General features: G+C 39.7%; 1 protein-coding gene across 3 annotated transcripts; it reads left to right on the top strand.

Annotated features, from left to right (window-relative positions):
* The first annotated feature begins 312 nt into the window (after positions 1 to 312).
* On the top strand, positions 313 to 20,824 carry LOC120792019 (ATP-binding cassette sub-family G member 4-like). Of its 3 annotated transcripts, XM_040130999.1 has the most exons (15): positions 313 to 574; positions 7,493 to 7,610; positions 7,814 to 7,946; positions 8,219 to 8,269; positions 10,286 to 10,431; positions 10,890 to 11,013; positions 11,221 to 11,335; positions 11,448 to 11,558; positions 13,195 to 13,220; positions 18,103 to 18,201; positions 18,396 to 18,564; positions 18,682 to 18,782; positions 19,080 to 19,238; positions 19,328 to 19,446; positions 20,541 to 20,824. In XM_040130999.1, exons 1-15 carry the CDS (start codon positions 313 to 315, stop codon positions 20,764 to 20,766), a joined length of 1,959 nt encoding a protein of 652 aa, XP_039986933.1. In that variant the 3' UTR covers positions 20,767 to 20,824. The 3 variants fall into 3 exon arrangements, with proteins under 3 accessions (XP_039986933.1, XP_039986932.1, XP_039986931.1); XM_040130998.1 differs by lacking the exon at positions 13,195 to 13,220 and having other exon boundaries at positions 11,448 to 11,566; XM_040130997.1 differs by lacking the exon at positions 13,195 to 13,220 and having other exon boundaries at positions 11,448 to 11,590.
* The last annotated feature ends 859 nt before the right edge of the window (positions 20,825 to 21,683 follow it).

The following is a 21,683-nucleotide window of genomic DNA, read 5'->3' as shown; positions in this document are numbered from 1 at the left end:
ATTTTAATTCATGAGACATGGTTGATTTGTTCACAGCTATAAATGCCTTTATCATAAGTGATATTGAGCTGTCTCTGCTTACCAGGAAATGGGTTTCTACACAGTAACACATGCCCACATACCATAATTGACCTCCAAAAATGCTAGAAAGGTACCAAACCCCTAGCTGTGGCTGTAAAATTAGACATGCTAGCAGATAATTAAGCATGACTGACCTCCCTTCTTTCTCCAATTTTGTCCTTCACACCTCCTGTACCTGTCTCTTTCCTGGCCCTCTTCCCTTACCCCTCCTACCACAGACAGATAGCTGGTATGGACAATAAGGCACTGGAACCTGAGTCTGTGAGTATCTCCATGGAGGAGGCCATCATATGTAACAGAGAAGGCCAGCCTTTATCCCAGCTTCCGCCTCAGCAGCAGCAGGAGCCATCCATGTTGACCCACCTGAAGAAGGTTGAGAATGAGATCACTGAAGCGCAACGTTTCTCCCACCTACCCAAACGCTCAGCTGTGGACTTGGAGTTCATCGACCTCTCCTACACCATCCAAGAGGGACCATGCTGGAGGAGGAGAGGTAACAGACATCTACCCATTATGTCTATTTTAATCAGTTTGTGAAGGGGTAAGGGTATAGGCTCCTTGAATTCAAGCTATGATCTAACTGAAAAAAACTACAGTGATGACAGGACGTTGGTTCAACGACCATCTGACGTTGATAGGGAGCTGTACTGCATGAAAGAAATCCTGGACTCGAACTGAACAGCACATCAATAAAAAGTATTGAGTTATTTATCTAAAGTAAGTATTTGCCTGCATTTTCTTCAAAGGTTGAAGAGAATTAGGTGCACAGTTAAGCAAAGGATCTAACAAGCCATGCCAACATTTTATTAGAAGCAGTCAAGTAGGGATGAATGGATGGTTTTTTCTACACATGAAAAGGAAATATTGCAAAGAAAATATTACATATTTATATTGCTTAGATTAAAAAAAAGAAGTAAATAAGGACATCTTTATTCTCACTTACAACATTAATGCATCAACAATCTTGGCTGACAGTTTCTGTAGTCAGGCCTTATGACACTTTGCAATCTATTACAATGCAATACAAAACAATCTGTTAAACATTAAATGATCTGTTACAATCTGTTTCATGAAACATTAATCAAACAAAGTAACATTATAATGGTGAAATGTGTATATTTGAACTAAACTTGGTTGTCTCTTTGTTCTGCACTCTGAAATGGTTTGGATGGAAAAGAGACTGACCGGCCTAAAGAGTGTTTTGGCATTTTCCTGGAAGTGTATCATCAAGAGTGACAGTCTATGCAGGGAGTTGGGTGTGGTGGGTCAAAGTAAAACTAGGCATGGAGACTTGTGATTTAACATACAGTATCTAAAAAAAGTACTCCCCTGGTCAGTATCACAAAAATATTAAGTAATTACAAATCATGTCCATTTAATACAATTTTATTTGTCTTTAGCCAAAGCACAAGAAAAATGCTAATCAATCAGAAAAGCTATTTAAGCTAATTAATGGGAAAAACAGAAATGTTTGACTAATTACAATAGGGAAACTTTTGCCTGTCACCCCAGTGCAGCTTTTGATACCACTGACCATTGTATGCTCCCAATTTGGTATCTCTGGCTTGGCTTTTACATGGTTAAAGTCTTACCTACCTCAAAAAAGCATATTGCACTTCCTATAATAATGATACGTCAGTATTTTCTGATGTGAAATATGGAGTACCCCAGGATTATGTTCTTTGCCCACTGCTTTTCTCTCTTTATATTTCACCTCTTGGCAAAATTATGCGCATTAATGGAAATAATTTTCCCGCTTTAGATTTGGATTACAGATTAATATAGACTATTTACAGTATTTATGATCTGAATCAAATGTACAGTATGTTTTAACTACGTTTTAATGAAAATTTTGATTTTATTCTGTTGATTTTGTTTTGATCTCCTTTTACAGGCACATATAGCTGAGTATCATCAGCATAGCAGTGGAAATTAATTTTTTTAAACAATTGTTGTCAAAAATCATCATGTACAAGACAGGAGAGAATAAAATTTATTTTTCCACATCATACATTTTACAGTGTTCACAGATTCTTTCACCTTCAACTACACCTCTGTATCTTCCAGTTTCAATTTGTAATGGCAATGTACTATATTTTATCTGTGCACCACTGATTTCCTACTTTTAGACAAGTTATACTTAACATATATTTCACATTTACAATCCTTCTTAAATAAACAATAAATCCTCAATGTTGGCTTTTGCCAGATTTCTTTGGCCAGTTTTGTATGCATTTAGCCTTGACATGGTATTCAAACTTGTCCACCTCCACAGTACTTGGAGTAGAGAAGGTGGCGCTACATTAGAATATAGCGTAACAAGGTAAACCACTGAAATTGCAAAAAAGGTAGCCCAGAATTATCCAGTTCTGACAGAAAACAATTTTTACCTGCCCAATTAAATAAAAAAATTTGCCCAACTGGGCAGAAAACTGCCTGATCTGGCAACTCTGCCTGCATCAGGCTTGGATATTAGAACGGCACATTTTGGTTGAATTATTACATAAACTTCTTGTGCTTCTATGATGGAATATAAATAGATATACACAACTGGCAGGAGTTAGATGGGATATCTGGTCTGTTCACAGTCTGTTCAGTTTTGTGAGTTGTGGACCAGACAAGACAGTTTTGAGGACATATTTGTTGTGCAGACATCTAGTAAAAGTGGCCAAGAATAAGTATTGGTATCTTAATACTTCTGTGTGGCCCAGTGGCTAGAGCAAGGTTAATTATTCACATCCATTTGGCCTTGCAGTAGCTCTGTTCTCTGAAAGTGTCTGTCAGACTGAGAAAAATCCTGTTGTTAAGGGATTATTAAGGGATATTTCTTTCTCTCATCCTCACTCTGTTTCTTCCTGCCCTTTCCCTATTCAGAAACACCATTAAACTAAACCAGTAGCACATGACCAACTATTGAGGCGTCCAGCAGTGAACTGAACCGACTGATGCTTTCTGAGTTACTGAGTTCCTGTAACTCTCTATTCTCTCTATTGATCTTCCTTTTCGAGATAATTTCCCCAAATAGATACTGACAGAACAGAGGAGGGGGCAGGGATGATTGTTTCTGACACACTGCCCTCCCCAAGATCCATCTCTGTCCATGGATTTCTCACGAGGATCAATTGACACTACACATTGGAGTCGTAGACAGTAATATACAAATGCAGTAGTTACACATGTGTTATCACTGTGTGTATTTTGGTCAAGCAGACCCAGATCAAAGTAATTTACTTTTTTAACTTGCTGAACTGAAGATACAGTAATGATCCATGTGCAGCTTGTTCTTCAATCACTGCATTTTCTGATGCATGGATAGTTTAAATACAGATAATTGGAAGCATGCCCTCCATGCATATACAGTAAAGATGACTAAATTGTCTTCATTAATGATTCTTCTTTCCTACACTGAGGTTAGCACACAAAACTGAGGTGTCACCATACAATGTACGGTCAGGTGATGCAGTCAAGTTAGTTTCCTGACATTACAGTTTTTCATTGAAGGAGCAAAGTATACACCACATTGGGATATCTTTCTGTCATAAAAACAAAGGATGAAGATCTACAAGTCCCTAGAAGCTGCAGTGGTACTTGCACCTGACACATGTGTTGGACAGACCTAAGTACTCTAGATATTGTTGATTTTGGTTCTAAACGTAGATGTGGAAATTCCCTTAAATATATTACAAAGACTCATAGCAACTTAGAGTTTGCTTAGAGCATTTGCTCTAAGCAAGTACATCAGTAAGCAGTCACCATTCACAATGTTGTGACATGATGTTGCTGCTTTTGACTGCTCAGTTCACTCTTGGTTTCTAAGTTCACTATGTTACTGGTTCAAACTGCTCCATTCTGTTCAGGACAAAATAAGGCATACAGTATATAAGCACTTTTTTAAAGTAACCACCTATTCATATCCTTTTCACGTAACGCATTTACTGCATCATAGTTGTTTGTGAGGTCTTTCCGTAAATCTTTAACCAGAAAGTGACATACTGTATATCATGGCTGAGCTGAAAGTGGTGTTTTCGGTCACCAGTGAACAGGGATGATTCAATACACTCAGTTCAACTTGAGAATGTGCAGGTTAAGATTTTTTCATTTATGTACTGAGCTTCTGTCCCTTAGAGCCTTATCAGCGGGGCTAAAATGTCATTTACACTTTGACAGACCCAAACCAAAACCAGTCCTAATTCTTTACACTATACTGTAGCTACCAACACACAATTGGCGACAATCACCTGTTCCCATATAAATTGTTCATTCTTGCAAGTCCCTCCACCCAGGCAAATAGCTACTGATTCAGTCATTCAATTTAGAGCAATGCTGTGTTTTCCATTTATTCCAAAAGTTCAAAAAGACAGTGTTTGGAGACATGAGTATCAGTATTCAGGAAATGTCCACAATAAGTTGTGGAATACTGTAAATGTGTGTTAGATACTGTAAACTAGCCAGTCTTTATCCATGAATCTGATGCTAGGTGTATAATGTATGTGCAAATGTTTATGAGTTTACCCTCTGAGGTTTCCAATAAGTTGTGAATTGTCTGAGACAGTTTAGGTCATCAGTAATGTAGCTGACTGGGTAAGACAGAGGACAGAGGAGAGGAGAAATGAAGTGAGGTAGGTTGAAAGTGTGTGCCAGGACACAGAAATATAAATTCCTTTCAACCTTTGACGAACATGCAGCCAAACACTTACTGTAGGTGAATAACAAATGTGGTTAACTTTTTCTTAATGTGCTGCCCAGTTTGAATCCAAGATGTCATTCATGTGTTTAAACTTGTTATAAGTCTCTTTTCAATAGTTACACAGTACAGCTATCTAAAACCACTTTGACTGTGTGTTTGCACAGCCACAGTACAAAGTGTGATCATTTTACAAGTAAATATGGCTGAAATTGCAGCACAGCCATTGTCTTTAACTTATCTGTCCGGTGATTTTGTCAGACGACGTCACAGTTATAAAAATTAGGATATTAGCAGAGCAGAGCAGCAGCTTGGAAATGGCTTGGAAGTGACTGGTGGTTAACGTAGTTTTAATGGGCTGCGTTTCAGTCACTATTTCATATTTGTCCCGTCATCCTTTATTGGTTAATTTGGCTGTTTAAAACACTGTATATATGAGCACAGACAGTAGGAGAGAAGCAAACAGATAAAGGGCATACCAGGCATATACTGGGTTTTGCCTTACACTTGTTACAATAGTACCCTGTAGGACTGTCACTTTTTTAAAGAATCAAGTTAGAACGAATTCAAACTGGGATGTAATAGTGCTGGCCAAATCGGAACAAACTGATCTTTTCTACTGGTATTATTCTACAGGTAACATCACTCTAATACTGGGTTGGGCCTTGCTTTGCTCTCAAAAGAGCCTAAGTTCTTCGTAGCATGTTTGAGAAATAGTCAAACCACCATGTCTGGCACCAACAATCATGCCACAGTCAGATTCACTGAGATCACATTCCAATATTTAATGTGAACATTAACTGAAGCTCCTGACCTGCATCTGCATGCCCTGCTGCCACCAGATTGGATAAGTCCATGAATAAGCAGGTAGTTTGATGTGTAAATTTGTACTGCTTTCGACTAACTAAAGCAATTTTTACTGAAGTCAGTTAAGGTGTTTCGGGCAGCTGGATGGTTCCGTGGAAAGAGAGCTTGGCCCCATCAAACACAAACAGCAGTATTGGTGGCTGCGTGGGATGCTAGTGAGGAATAATGTTCTTGTTGAATCCCACTGGTTGGTTTTTCTGAAATAATTCCTTCTGTCTCTGTTTGTGTCCTTCTGTCACCTTCCCAGATGCAGAAGGAATTGATGAATGGACAAAATTATCTTTCAGAAATGTTATCTAGGTTTTGTTTGAGTTTGTCAAAATTGTTCAAGGTTCAAGCTTTTTTATTGCTATTAGCATGGATGTCATTATTGCTATTAGCATGTATGTCATTTATATGTAGAAGAAAAAACCTTTCTCATAGACCAAATGGGATGGGGTTGAGGATGGTCACAGAGGAAGTCCTGATGCTGAAGTGCCTCCTGCCCGATAGTAGTAAGGTGAAGAGGCTGATGCTGGGGTGGGCAGGGTCCTCCATATGCTGAGGGCTTTGCAGGTGCACCCTGCTTCATATATGTTGTATGAAGGGGAGAGAAGCATTGATTATCTTTTCTTTTCTACTGTGTTCACTGTTCATTGTAAGGCCTTACAGTCAGAGACCTTGCAGTTCCCATACCAGGCAGTGATGCACGTGGTCATGATGCGTTCAGTGGTGCCTCTTTGAAGGAGTGCTCACCTTCCTCAGTCGACACAGGAAGTGCAGAGATTAATGTGCTTTCTTGGAAAGTGCTGTCAATTGTAAGTGAGCTGTCACATGTTTCATTATTGTTGCTGATGAGGCCCACCACTGTTGTTTCTTTAGCAATCTTAATTATGTGGTTGGAACTGGATAAAGCAGTGCAGTCGCCTTTCAGCAGTGTGAACAGGAGTGGGCTGAGTACACAGCCCTGGGGAGTGATACTGGAGGTGTGGCTGCTGATCTGGACTGACTGCAGCCTACCAGTGAGGAAGTTTTGTTAATAGTGCTATTAATAGGTTTATATTAAGTATTATCTCCATAAATATGCGCGTCTGTTGAACTGTTGATGTATCAGGTGCTAAATCCCAATTACCCGCCACCATCTGCAACTCTGGGACAACCTGTCTGAGAAAACAGGATGATAAGTTTTTTAAAACTTCAGTTTTCTGACCTTTTATATGCTTTTGCTTATTTTGTATTCTTGTTGACATGTTTGATATTTATTTTTTATCATCCCAATTACCAGATGATAATTTTTGGCCACAGGAAGCAGGTGTTTTCTATTGAAAAAGCTCTAAAAACCCAAGGTACCCCACCTGATCAGCACAAAGCAAGCAGACACAGTTAGACTAGCTAGTGAACATAGTGAAGCATTTAGCTGCTAAAGAGACAGGTGTTTCCATCAGGACTTGATGGGGACCAAAACAGGGCTAAAAGAGAGTGAATATCGGACCTAAATTCATCAGGTGGACACAAAAACAACTCCAAATGAATGATAATGTTACCTCATAACTGCTTTACGTGTAAATAAGCAGCTGTTTGCTAACAAGCTCGCCATATCAACTTCGAAAGTAATCTATCATTGTTGTGTTCCCTTGTTTCCTCTGCCCCCAAGTGGCCAAAAGAATTAGTTAATGCAGGTCTAAGTGTCATTTTGAATTTTGGTATTTACTCTTTGAAATGGGCATATTTCCATTTGGAAGTGACAGTTTAAGAATTAGTTAATTAACACAAATAGAAGAACCTTTATTACTATGCAATAAGTTCTTGTTGAATAATGTGCTGTTGTCCTTGTTGATACATTTCAACCAGTGTCATCAGTGCCCTCTCTGTTGTTGTCAGGTTTCAAAGCTTTACTAAAGTGCCTGTCTGGGAGGTTCTGCAGTCGTGAGCTGATCGGAATCATGGGACCCTCAGGGGCTGGGAAGTCCACCTTAATGAACATTTTGGCTGGATACAGGTGAGAGAGAAAAAATCCCCTTTACAGCTATTGGAAAAATAATAACCTTTTCCTTAATAATGACAAAGTCATTTTTGGTGCAAACAGGAAAAAAATCATGTCCTACTCAAATGACATAGGGGTACATGTGTTTTCAGTGCATTATATATAGCCCATTGAATTGTTCATTATTTGAGTATGTGTGTATCTTTCCTGCTGCCCAGGGAAACAGGGATGAAGGGTCAGATCCTGGTAAATGGTAAACCTAGGGACCTGAGGACATTCAGGAAAATGTCCTGCTACATTATGCAGGATGACATGCTGCTGCCACATCTCACTGCACGCGAGGCCATGATGGTGAGTTGTTACTGACAGGCTCATAGCATAGCCAGGAAAATACAAATTCAAGCTCAAACTGTGTTTTTATATTGAAACTTTTGGCTGATTATTATAGTAAGAACTATACAATATGTTATTTATGTTCATATATGACATAAAAAAATCTATGTTTATTCTTTCTGAACTAGTAATGAGTGGGGTTCTGACTTCAGAATGCCACCTGTTGTTTTTGCTGTGCTGTAAATACCAGTTGCATTACATGATTGTGTCTGTATTTCTTTTTACTGCAGGTTTCAGCCAACTTGAAGCTGGATGAAACTATAGATGTGAAAAAAGCACTGGTGAGCTAAACAAATAACATCTAAGAGCTTAACATACACAAAAAAAAGTCTTTGAGCTGTTGTCAAACAACTGTCGTTGATGTTTGAATATCACAGGTTAAAAAAAAAAATCAAGCATTTTCTCTCCTAAATAAATCTATCAATCAACAGCTGATGTGGCCAAAAGTATTTGTCAGGCTCAGCTTCAGTTTCAGTCGGGACAACGTGCAAACCAAATCTATTTACAAAAGTAAAACAAAGCCACATGACTGTGGCGAGTGAACCAGTTTACCTGTATTTGGAATTGAAGATTTTGCTTGGTTTTAGGGCAAACAAGGTGAAAAAAGTATGAGCATGATGATACTTCTTTACATTTACTTTCATCAGAAGATAAAACAAAGGGATAGTAGCAAATTGGGCATTCTGGTGGCCTAGGGATGACAACTGCAGTAACTCAGTGCTCAGGATTTAAGCCTCCTCCTAATTCAATAAAATCTCTACTCCAAAATCCATTTCAGAGAATTTCGGCAGAAACACTAGAAGTAAATGAGTTTGTCCCACACCTGACAAAATAATCAGACACCAGGCTTGCAAAAAAGGTAAAACACATGCAAGGCTTGTAATTGATACAGCTGAAAGGCTGGATGCAGTCATGCCAATGCCTTACTTTGCTTTCCATGCTGCAGCAGGACAGATAGTACATGGACTTTAAAAGTGGGTAAGGACATTTAACATTTATCTGAGGAAAAGAAACACAAAACACAAAGCTACTGTACCTGTTAGAACACATTACCATTTGGTATCTTCTAGCTACAGCAGATCACCAAGTGAGTGTTACTATTATTTACCATATGTAGTATTTGTTTTATTACATTGTTTGCACAGTATGAACTTTCCTAGAAACATTTAATTGACCTAAGCCATTAATTGATATGTTTATAGATAATTGTAAGTCATCTGTTTTCAACAAAATCTTTTTTAAATGCACAAGAAAATCTTGTCAATTCCAATATGATAATCTCTCAGATTGAAACCTTGATGTCAAGCAGGTGTATTCAGACTTGTGTTTACTTTTTCAATTCAATGGAGCAGCAGTTCTACAATTTGCTACTCCTTCAAAATCGCTGAGCTCCTCACCCTGTCCCAGAGGCTGAGTTAGTATGCAGATCGACTGGTATTTTGAGAGCTTCACTTCAGTCTGCGCTCCCTCTTCAACGCTATGGTCCAGCATTACACATGCATTACTGCAGATTCAGTACCAATTTCATCAGTCAATCCCCTAGTCTGTTTTACCCTCACTTGTTAACCAAACCCCCCCAAAAAAGGAGCAACTCATTCCAAACCTGAAGGAAACCTCAATCCACCTCAACTCCTTCTTCACCATGACAGTCCGGTATAGTGTTCGCATTAATGCTGATATGCAAACAATTAACCTCTTGTTTTATCTTGAGCTCACTCATGAACAAAACCCCAACATACTTGTACTCCTTCACTTTGGGCACTGACTCATTTTCAAACTGAAAAGAGAAGGATCCCCTGTTTTCTGGCAGATTTACCAACCTCAGACTTGGAGGTGCTGATTCTAGTCACGAGCACTTCTCACTCGGTTGAGAACTGACCCAGAAATTGTGGTCTCATGAAGCCATCCCTCAGCTGCGCCTTGAGATTCTGTCTATTAAATTCCCTGGTGGAGCCTGGAACAGTCACAGGGAATGTTCTCATGGATGTATTTTCATGATTTTTTAAAAAATGACTGTTTCAGATACCATTGCTCAAAATGACCATATATCTGGTTGTATATATTTGAGCTGTCGATCAGTATTAATGACTCAGTGATTATTTTATCAAGATATTTCCAGGTATCAAAACTCACTTTCCAGTCTGTACTGTGTTTTGGAACAAAATCTTTGTGCGCTCATTTTCCACTTACAAGTCAACATATGAATACGGATACAAATGTAAAAAGAAAATGTTTCTGCGAACTGAGATATTGTCAAATCCTCCTCTCTCCCTCTTTCTCTCACTTTCTCTGTCCAGGTGAATGAGATTCTGACGGCTTTAGGGCTCCTTGACTGTGCTCACACTCGCACCAGCTCCCTGTCAGGAGGTCAGTGTAAACGGCTGGCCATCGCCCTTGAACTGGTCAACAATCCCCCAGTCATGTTCTTTGATGAGCCCACCAGGTGAGACAGACACTGGTGTGCAGATGAGTGTTAAATATAGATATAAAAAATATTCAGAACATATTAAATTTCAACTGCGTGAGACATACTTCAATCCAATACATATGCGTCATCGTAAATGGATCAAATTTTAACCAATTAATGCTGACTCAAGTGACATCACTTTAGGACATATATCAGACTTTGCACAGCTTTTTGTGGAGACACAAAAGACTATATACACGTTTTTTCACGTGCAATAGTGCTCCTCAACACCTTTAAACACACTTTGATGTGAAAATTCTGTGGAGTTTCCCATTAAAGGCAAAGCTTAAACAAAATGTTTGCAACCACTCCCATCCCACCAGCAAAAAGAATGAAAGCAAAGGCTTGGTCCTTACTCTTCTGTGTCTTCTCAGATTACTTCCCAGCTTCTCATTTACAGTGTCCCTTCTGGATATCTGTCTTTCTCTGTTCAGTGGCTTAGACAGTGCGTCATGCTATCAAGTGGTCTCGCTAATGCGTTCTTTGGCGCTGGGAGGACGGACCATCATCTGCACCATCCACCAACCTAGTGCCAAACTGTTTGAGATGTTTGACAAGGTATGCACCTGCCAATAAAAGAGGAAATTAATGGATGTTTGGAAGTTCCTGTTTCTGTTTATTTTATGAGAGGCTGTGGTGCATGTCAATACCACGTCCAACATTTTACACAGACATTAGCTGTTTAAAGAAACAGTTTCTGTCAGTCGTAAACTTTTTGAAAATGTCATTTACTTGTCAGCCTTGAATAATCTTGTCCTTCCACAGCTTTACATTCTCAGTCAGGGACAGTGTATCTACAAAGGCACAGTCCCTTACCTCATCCCCTATTTGAAGAGTCTGGGCCTTTACTGTCCTACCTACCACAATCCTGCAGACTTCAGTATGTTCACTTCACATTTATTAATGTATATGCTACACTTTGCTGAGGATGATCTGAAACATCAAAATTCCTTTATTATGTTTATATCTTTCTGTTTTTGTCTCTGATTCAGTCATTGAAGTGGCATCAGGAGAGTATGGAGACTTGAACCCTGTGTTGTTTGAGGCAGTCCAAGGTGGAATGTGTGCATTAGAGGAGAAGAAGAACCAGTGTGGTAACAATGGCACATCAGTCTGTGCAACAAAGTACCCCATGGTACGTAGTACATGATATGCTGCTAAACTGCAGCCGAGGCTGGATTGTCAGTTGGGCAAAGTAGGGAACTGTCCTGGAGCCTCAGACTCTTAGGGACTTCACTGTTTCATTGTGTGGCAATTACTTTGTGGTTATTTGATGTATTGCTAATTTGTTATATGCAGTAATATGCACCACCAAAGCACAATATAAACTGAAAAGATATGTGTTTACTATGATGATTATACATAAACTCAAAGCTATGTCTTGGAAGGGACCCTATGTCAAAGTTAAGTTTTAATAACTTTTTATTTTCAGTTGATATTATGCACATATGAAACATATTCTTTACAGGAATAGTTCAACATTCCGGGAAATACTCTTATTTGTTTTCTTGCCAAGAGTGAGAAAAGAAGATTGATACCACTCTCATGCCTGTATGGTATACTGTATATGAAGCAAGATCCAGCAGCTGGTTAGCTTAGTTAGCACAAAGACTACATACATGGGGAAACAGCTAACCTGGGTCTGTCTAAAGGTAGCAAAATCCACTAACCAACACCTCTAAAGCTCACATTTTAACATTTAATATATTGTTTCCTTAATCCATATAAGAACCAAAGTGCAAAAACAACATATTGGGGTTTTATGGGGAGTTATGTGCAGGACCATTTCTTCTTCACAGTCAGTCTTACTGTAACTGTGAAGTTGCCAAGCAACCAGTGTAGACTCCAAGAAGTGACTGGACCCAGCGTAGAAAAAACGCTATTTAATAGATTAAAGAACTATTTAATCCGGTTTACAGATTACATTAAAATTAATACAATCTGCAGCTAACATAAATTTATTTTTGGATACTGGGTCAATTTTGGATGAATTCAGTCACTATGGCTATGTGTTTTGTTCTCCAATTCAAAGAAGTGTTTTGAATTTGCTACCACTCTGATTTGAGCTTCTGACCAGCTACTCCTCCTTAGCAAAGGCGGGCAAAGGCATCTTAACATTTCAGGGTCTTTCAAAGTTTCAAGGTTTTATTGTTGTCATCATTGTTGTATGTCATACATACATATGTATAAACAAAATATCGTTTCTCATGGACTACTACCAGAGGAGGTCTTCTGGGACCTCCGGCCGGATGTAAGAGGGTGAAGAGGTTGTGGCTGGGTTGGGTGGAGTCAATTCAAAGTGCTTGGACCTTTTGGGTGGACCATGCTTAATGAATTTAAGGAAACTGCACTACTGTGCACGCTGTTGTGCTTTCTTTGAGAGTGCTGTCATATGTAAGGTCCAAGAGAGGTCTCCTCTGATCTGCATACCCAGAAACTTTGTGCTGCTGAACCTGTTCGCAGGGGTGCCTTTGATGGTCTGTGGTGTGTGTTCAGTAAATGTTTTTCTGAAGTGAATGATAACCTCCTTTGTTTTCCCTATGTTTAGGATAAGGTTGTTGGTGTTACACCACATTTCTACTAGGTCCACGTCTTATCTGTAAACTGTTTCATCATTGTTGCTGATGAGGCCCACCACTATTGTTGTTGTTGTGTGTCATCAGCAAATTTAATGATGCGATTGGACCTGAAAGATGTAGTGCAGTCGTATGCCAGCAGCGTGAACGGGAGTGGGCTGAGTAAACAGTACTTCATGTCCAACTCCAGTCTACCAGTGAAGAAGTCCAGGACCCAGTTGAAGAGGGAGGTGTTTAGACCTAGCTGGCTCAGCCTCATAATCAAGTGTTGTGGGATGATCGTGTTGAGAGCTGAGCTAAAGTCTGATGTCACAGCGTCTCCAGTGGAGCGGTCGGAGCGGTAAGCAAATTGTAGCTTTTTGTAGCACTTCACGATGAAGTGTGAGTCCTATGGGGCAGTATGCATTGAGACAGCACATGGAAGATTTGTTAGGCACAGGGATGATGGTGGCTAACTTGAAGCATGTGGGGATGACTGCTTGGGCCAGAGAGATGTTGAAGATGTGTGCAAGGACATTTGCCAGCTGTCTAGTACAGGCTTTGATGGCATAGCCTGGGGGTTTGTCTGGTCCTGCTGTTTTGTTAGGGTTAACCCTGAACAAGTTCTTCCTCACAATATCTGCACTCACATGTAGAACGTGGTCATCTGGGGGATGGAAAGCACATTATTTAACTTGTCACATTGTGCATAGAAGAAGCACATCTGGAAGGGAGGCTTCAGTCTGTGATGACCTTGAATGCCTTTCCACAAGCACCCTGTGTCTTTGTTTTCAGGAAAGTGGCTGTTGATTTTCTGTATATAATTCCATTTTGCCTCTCTGATGCATCGTGACAAGATATTTGTTACTGCTTTGAGGGCTTGCTTTCTCCCAAAATCTGAATGCAGCATCTTTAATCCTCAGCCACATGCGAAACTATAACATGGCATCTGGTTTTCCCTTGAGATTCATGAAGCTCTCATAGGAAGCTGCCTCTTTGAGCATGTTCCAATCAATGCTTTTAAAGCAGTCCTCACAGCTGAGACAGCCCCCTCTGGCTATACCATAATCTGTTAATGGATTGGTCTGGAAAGTGGTCTGTATACTAGGATTAGCCTGACAGATATGTGGTCTGAATTATATGCATTTTTTATGTTTGTGTAAACAACGTTTGGTGTATTCCCTTCTGTTGCAAATTTGAGAGGCTACTGAAATTTCAGCAAAAGAGTCTTTGAATTTGCTTGACTGAAGTCAGCAATGGTGGTAAAACCACCTAGGCCTGCTGTTTGTTGACTGCTGAGGCCACTGTACAGCTCTTGTAGTGCCTCTCGTTTTAGTGTTATGGGACTGGTAGACTAAACTCTCTCAGCAGATAGCACAGCCAGCACTTTGTGATCATTAAGGTCCCTAATGTTGAACAGTTTATGGACAAAAACAAAGCATTCATGAAAAATTTCTTGTTTATATAAACACACAATCCACCATTACAACTCTTACTAACCCGTGAGCATTCCCTGTCAGCTCGGCAGCAAGTTAGCCCGTAAAAATCAATGGTTGTGTCCGGAATGTTGCTACTGTATGTAGCCATGTTTCAGTAAAAACAAACATGCACAAGTGTTTCTTTGTTAACTAAAATAAGGATATCATAAAGACAACTGCGAAATACAGAATGGGGAAAACAATTTAGGAACCAGCCGCTTCTCCCACTTTGCAATTCTATCAAGTGCTGATAGGTTGATTTTATTACCTTTAGACAGAGCCAGGCTCGCTGTTTCCCCCAGTTTTCAGACTTCGTGCTAAGCTAAGGCTGTGTTCAGACAGACTTTACCTCGGCATTAAAAAAAACACAAGCCTCTTATGCATTTGAGTGGAGACCAGTCCATCAATGCACCAGGGGTTCCATGGAATCGGGGTTGAGGGTTAATCTGGCCTTGACTGTTGGTGTATCCCAATGTCCCCCCTAAGGCCTAAGACCTGAACCCTCACAGACTTAATTGATGTCACCTGGTAAGGGATTGAGTGCGAGAGGCTGCAAGGGCTCGAAGTGGTATAAATAGGAATTGGATAGCAATTTAAGACATGTCACATTACCTTGACGACACCAAAGCATGTTTTTTACTACTGTGGGTTTGGAACTTTTTATTTTACTTTTTTTTACTTTCTTCATGGCCAAGGCACTTAAGGGACCAACTGCCTCATTTGAACATCTTCCAGGCTCTTACAAAGTGGATGTAAGGTAATTTTCAAATAATCAATTTACTTGTTTTTGTCAAAACATGCATCATTACGCAATAATTAAAAGAAAGGGCCGATGAATACAATAAGTGTGTAATGTAACATATGCTTGCATTCTTCTGATTTCATTAGTTTTTTGTGTACCATCTTAAATCCATGTTAATGTAGTGTTTCTTTATAAATGTAGGCATACCAGCATACCCAATATGCCAGGCTGAACACCCGTGTGCCAGTCCGCAGGATGTTTATGGATGTGGAGCAAGATATGAGGATTGACTTCAGGATGTTAAGGCAGGCTTTCAACGGTCTTCTAAACATTTTGCACCAGGATAGGGATCATGGCTGGGGACATCATTTAAAGGTCCTTATTTTTGTTTTTTGGCTGGCCCATGGGGTGTCTTACTGGATGCCAAAGTCAACCATTTTCAGAGTTGTGCACAGGATTGCCAAGGACATCCTTGGAAGCAAGTGGAAGGTCATCTTCTTCCCCAAGCCAAACACCTTGGAGGAAGTTGACTGATGATTTGGACAGCTGGCAGAGCATGAGGCCTTGTTGTGGGGGTCATAGATGTCTGTCACATATGAATTAAACACCCAAACATAACCACTTACATAGTTTTAACTATAATTTCACTCCATTCAACTTCAAGGCATCTGTGACTCCTCTGGAAGATTTCTTGACATTTTTGTTGGTTATGGAGGTTCGGTACATGACACACGGATTTTGAGAAACAGTCCTGTTTATTTCAATTCCCTACAACCCCCACCTGTTCTTTTTCCCGTGGGAGATGGCGGCTACCCTTTTCTTGAGCTTCCAATTACAGTTATAACCCCTTTCAGACACCCATTACAAGGGAGGGCCTGTTCCGTAATTGAGGACATTTGGGTTCATGAGGCACGGTGGCAGGCCACCTTATTCAAGGCAATGGAGGTTAGGACCAAATTTTGTTCAGAAGGTGCCCTGGCCTGTGCGTTTCTCCACAATGTGTGCCTCACATATGGAGATGTCATGGAAGAGCCAGAGCTCCAGCCTGAAGAACCTGGTCCCTCATGCTCCACTTGACCTACATGACATCCAAGAGAGGAGTGGGGCCCACATGAGGGGCAGGATATTTACCCACATATCAGCACCCCAGCACCTTCAGGCCCCATTAAGGGATTATGATTATGCCAGAAGATGAATTTTTCTTGTACATTTAAATTAATGTTGGACTTAGTCAAATCCCATTTAGTTTACATTAGTACCAGCTACCAGCTACATACATTATACCCTTAAAACATTTCAGTTAAATTTGTGGAAATCATTTAATTTTGTCGTCATAAAGCTATAAATAACTACATTACTGCCTTCTGTGATTCTTGTGATTCTTATGAAAGAATGACATTTCAACACACATTTCAATTTTTCACCAACAAATGCCCCTTAAAGCAAACTCTTTCAGTATCCATGCTGGAAATCTCAATTCAAAGAACACTGCACTGAGACAGATGAAAAGCAACTCATGTTTAATGTGGAATCATTTAATTTAAGGAAACAGACATCTATTTAATGTATAACCATACATATTTTAAAACAAATATGTATGGTTATACAAACAAAATCAAATGAAAAAAATCCATAGGGTTGATAATCATACATTAAAATACTCATACCAAAAAAAATGAAAGGGCAACTTGTGCTGTTCAACCAACTTCACAAAGATACCAATAAGGTTGTCCAGCTTCTGCTTTTTCTTTTCTCTCTCTTCCTCTCTCCCTCCCATTCATTCAGCTCCATCTGCCACTTCTCCTGCCTTTCTTTGTACTCCTTTAGGTATTCTACAACCTCTTTTGGTTTGGGCCTTTTGGACAGTTGGTTTGGGGTAGTGGATGGCCCTGGAGCAGAGGTACTGGGCACCTCATCAGCCTCCTCTGCTACATCTGATGCGGAATAACTACTGTGACAAATGTTCAGAGGCTTGATGGAGTCCCTCTGCCCCAGACCCTTGTGCATAACTGCTGAGAAAAGCAAAGTCTGGGGTCAGTGGTGTGTTGGGATAAAATGCTAGGTAATGTCAGAGCAGGACATTGACCAAAGCAGTAGTACTATATGCCACACAAACACACACACCACTTTATAGCAGATGCGTTAGCTCTAGCTGTTGAGTTAACAGTCATCCATTGCCTGGCTAAATAATCATGAACTGACATTTCTAAAGTTTACTAGCTGAACACTTTCTTTATACCTTGAGCAGAAGCATTTCTACAGCCAGTAAAGTGAAGCTCATACTCAATCTGCAGTTGGATGAATTGGAGTGTTTGTTTTTTGCTCCCTGTTTGTAAAAAAAATAGTAATGTTGTCGGATCAGATCTTATGAAAGCATATTTGGCATTCATCATCATGGCATCACGGGAGAAACAACTACACACACTCCTGGATAGGAATCACCACTGAGTTATGTTTTTATACTTACTCATAAACTTCTTTTTTTCCTCTTAACGGTAGGGTTGGTTGCGCTCATGCTTGTTTGTTAACCTTTTTTTTTAACACTTCCGGGCTTCCCCTGGTAACCCACATGTTTAACGTCACAGCACTATGAACTGTGGGTAATTCCCTCAGGCAAAGTATGCAGAAATGCCTGTAAAAATAACTGTGCACAAAGGGCTCAAAATGTCTGCGAAAGAGCCCTCATGCACTTGAAAATCAAACAAGCCCTCACAGACTTAGCAGGAATGTGTCTCAAAGTCCATTAGTCCGATTGTGGACATTGGGATTGGGCCTCTAGTATGCTGTGGTGTGCTGCATTTGCTTGAAAGGGAGATATAATTATGGACACCTTTTTCACTCTTATAATATTATCTGCTTCTATTTTCCACAGGATGCTGGACACATAGAGAGCCATACTTTTGCCACAAGCACACTAACACAGTTCTGTATCCTCTTCAAGAGAACCTTCATAACAATATGTCGAGACCAGGTAGGTGACAACATCTGTTTAAAAATTTTGGACAGATATTATGGATTTTTACTGGTTCAAAACATACGTAAAAGTAAAGGTATCTCTACCAAATTAAAATAAAATTATGCTGAAACCATCAGGCAGTTTAATCATCTAAGTTTTATTTCTTATTTTCTTACATCTTTTTTTTTCTGCTTTTGTTCCTTTGTCAGGTTTTGACCCACCTCAGACTGATGTCCCACATCTCCATAGGTGTGTTAATAGGCTTGCTATATCTGAACATTGGCAATGATGCCAGCAAGGTCTTTAACAACACTGGGTTCCTCTTCTTCTCCATGCTTTTCCTCATGTTTGGTGCGCTCATGCCCACCGTGTTAACTTGTGAGTATGATCTAGGGGTGGTAATTGACTCATATTTACTTCATGTTTCTTGTTGATACTGTTTTGCAAATCAGTGAGGTCCAATTTCAAAATCTTAAATGTCGCACCATATTTTAGTTCCTCTGGAGATGTCTGTGTTCCTGAGGGAGCATCTTAACTACTGGTACAGCCTGAAAGCCTACTACCTGGCCAAGACCATGGCTGATATCCCATTCCAGGTGAGCTCACAGTGTTGGGGGTGGAGGGGTGGGTTGGTTCACTGTGAACCTGAGTGTCGACAAACCACACACAGCAAGAAACAACTACATAGTACTATTGGAAAAAAACAGGCAATTTACTGCAGTTGTTTGTGATTCAGCTGATGTGGGAGATCAGAGCCTAACTCACAATGTGTTTGATTGTGGCACCAGCTTCAGTAATGTTTCCACTGACATCAGTATGAGGGTGCATTTGATAAGGGTTTTGGTTTGAACTATTCTTTCACTAAATAAAGGTTAATGAAAGTTTTATTTTAGGTCCTCTGCCCCATCATGTACTGCAGCATAGTGTACTGGATGACAGAACAGCCTCCAGAGGCAAGCCGCTACCTACTCTTCATAGCCCTGTCCACCTGTACTGCCCTGGTAGCCCAATCCCTAGGCCTGCTGGTTGGGGCCGCTTCCACCTCACTAGAGGTAACTGCAGGTTTGCATTGTTAAATATAGGATTTCTTGGTATATGTTACACATATGAAATAGATTTTGTTCTCTGCATCCATATACAGGTAGCCACATTTGTTGGACCTGTCACAGCTATCCCAGTGCTGCTTTTCTCTGGATTCTTTGTGAACTTTGACACAATCCCCAAGTATCTGCAGTGGAGCTCCTACGTGTCTTATGTCAGGTGTGTACCTCTATGAATAACATCACAGCAATTCAAATGGGTCAAGAAATATGAGTAGTCAGACTCCCTAGGTTGACTAAGTTTACTCAGTAAAATTGTTACACAAACTGTCCGTTGTGAACATCTATCATAATTTATAGACCAAGTGGCTCATTCAATATTGACCTTACTGTACTTACTACGGTTGTGAGTACACACACTTTTCCTGAGCAATCAGGGATTACTTTTGATTTTACTCCGAATTAATTGGTTTAGATAATCTGGCTAAACAGTTGGCTTGTTTACAACTTGTCAGATTGTCTGCACTATGACACCTCACAGCACTTAGCAATGTCACTGTGATCTCAGCAATTAACTTGGGGAGTATAATGTCAGTATTTCAGATAGAAATAATATCCAAAGTTACTAAAGTAAGAATTGTAATACACCAAAATCGTAAAAACACCAAATTCTCCTTTAACATCTACTGAACACATTGATTTAAAATTTGGTATGGATATTGCTTATCATGGTCCCCTAGAGGTTGATTTATTAAGTAGTTCTGCAACACTCCTCTTTGCAAACATTGTGGTCCATGAAAAAGCTCATTCCAAAAATAAAGGATTAATCTCAATGAACTTTACTGTGAATATTCATGGTCTCTAGAGGATGAATCGGAATATTTTTGGTGAACCCTGAGCTTTCCTCCAGCAAATGGCCAAACAGTCCAGTTGTTTAACAAGTTCCTGTTATCCATATGATGAAACCTCTGCATTTTAGACACTCCATAACCTCTCTTCAAGATACACATTCAGGTTAAAATGTCAACTTTCTAATTTAAAAATCCAGATTGCCACTAAATTTGCTGAGCACATTCTGCTCCCAAGAGGATTACCCCTACTGAGTTCACTTACCTTATTGACTTCTATTGAGCACCATGCCCAGGATAACCTTTTAATTTTCAACCCCATTTTTGAGGCTGTAAGAGTACTGAAATCATCAGTGTGTTGTTTTTTGTTGCTTGTTTTACGTTTGTGTTATTTAGACTCAGAATCAGAAGAAGATGCACAACTTGCAGTTATGAATGTCCCTCACTGTTTGTATCTCTCCCACAGGTATGGGTTTGAAGGAGTAATCTTGTCCATCTATGGTATGAACCGTTCAGAGCTAGAGTGTCCGGGGAAGGTGTGTAAGTTCCAACAGCCTGAGGAGGTGCTGCAGTTATTGGATGTGGAAGATGCAAAGCTCTACTTAGATTTCATTGTCCTAGGCATTTTCTTTATCATCCTACGACTGGCCACCTACCTTGTCCTCCGCTACAAAGTCAAATCTGAGCGATAGGTTTCATTTGGCTCATCTTCCAAAACTAAAGACACCCCTAATGTCATTGCACACCTGACCTTTTTTCTATGCACAAAAAACAACCTCTGTCATGTGGGAATTTGTTTCATTTCATTTTACACATTGCTGCTAAAAGGAACATAAATTCTGATCTGGTCTACTGCCAGCAACTGTGGAGGGCAGTGACTGACAATGCAAAGCAGTGAAGAGTCATCTTATAAATCAACATACACCTGTTTTACCTCAGGCACACAAAGCCAGATCAGTCATGAGGAGAGCAAAGATACTGAGCCAAATTCAGCAGCATATACTGTACATTTCATATTCCTGCAAGACAGAAATGTTTCGACAACAGGGCGGATGTGCAAAGACAAACAGTGTTTACATTCCTCTGTTAGCTAAAAAACCTGAGGAAAAAACTGGTGCACTGGTGAATAAGTGTGATTTATTGTGCCTGAAAGAGTGAACAATCATGGGATCAGTGATAATCATGGGATCATAATATCTGTACACTGGATGAAAGCAGCTTGTTTGAGCTAGTTTTTGTTCTTTTTGTTGTCTTATGACTGAATTTGAAGTCCCAAAAACATTTTATTTCTTGTGTATCAATCTAATAGTCGTTTAAGCTAGATAGTCTTTTTTAAACATGTTGATAGTTGCAAATCAAGCTCTGTTATGATTTCCTACCAAAATTTGGTATTTTTTTCTACTTCCATAATATAATCTAAAATCTTTAAGATATTAATCCAGACAAAAAAAATTCAGCCTTAATCATATTATACTGTGCTGTACTATCTTTAGTATTATATTATGATGCAATATAAATGTATTTCAGCAAAATTGATGAATTACTGCATCATTATTGTTTTGTTTCCACACAACAGCGAGTAATGCCACATGGACAAATCATGCTCATG

This window comes from Xiphias gladius, chromosome 7 (genome assembly GCF_016859285.1).
Source record: "Xiphias gladius isolate SHS-SW01 ecotype Sanya breed wild chromosome 7, ASM1685928v1, whole genome shotgun sequence".
NCBI lineage: Eukaryota > Metazoa > Chordata > Actinopteri > Istiophoriformes > Xiphiidae > Xiphias > Xiphias gladius.
This window is presented reverse-complemented; position numbering and strand designations above follow the sequence as displayed.

Bases quoted from the DNA above. Each gene is read 5' to 3' on its own strand.
- LOC120792019 (XM_040130997.1), top strand. From the start codon at position 313: ATGGACAATAAGGCACTGGAACCTGAGTCTGTGAGTATCTCCATGGAG. The intron at 575-7,492 runs GTAACAGACATC...TGTTGTTGTCAG, and splicing joins ACCATGCTGGAGGAGGAGAG to GTTTCAAAGCTTTACTAAAG. The intron at 18,202-18,395 runs GTAGGTGACAAC...TTCCTTTGTCAG, and splicing joins TAACAATATGTCGAGACCAG to GTTTTGACCCACCTCAGACT.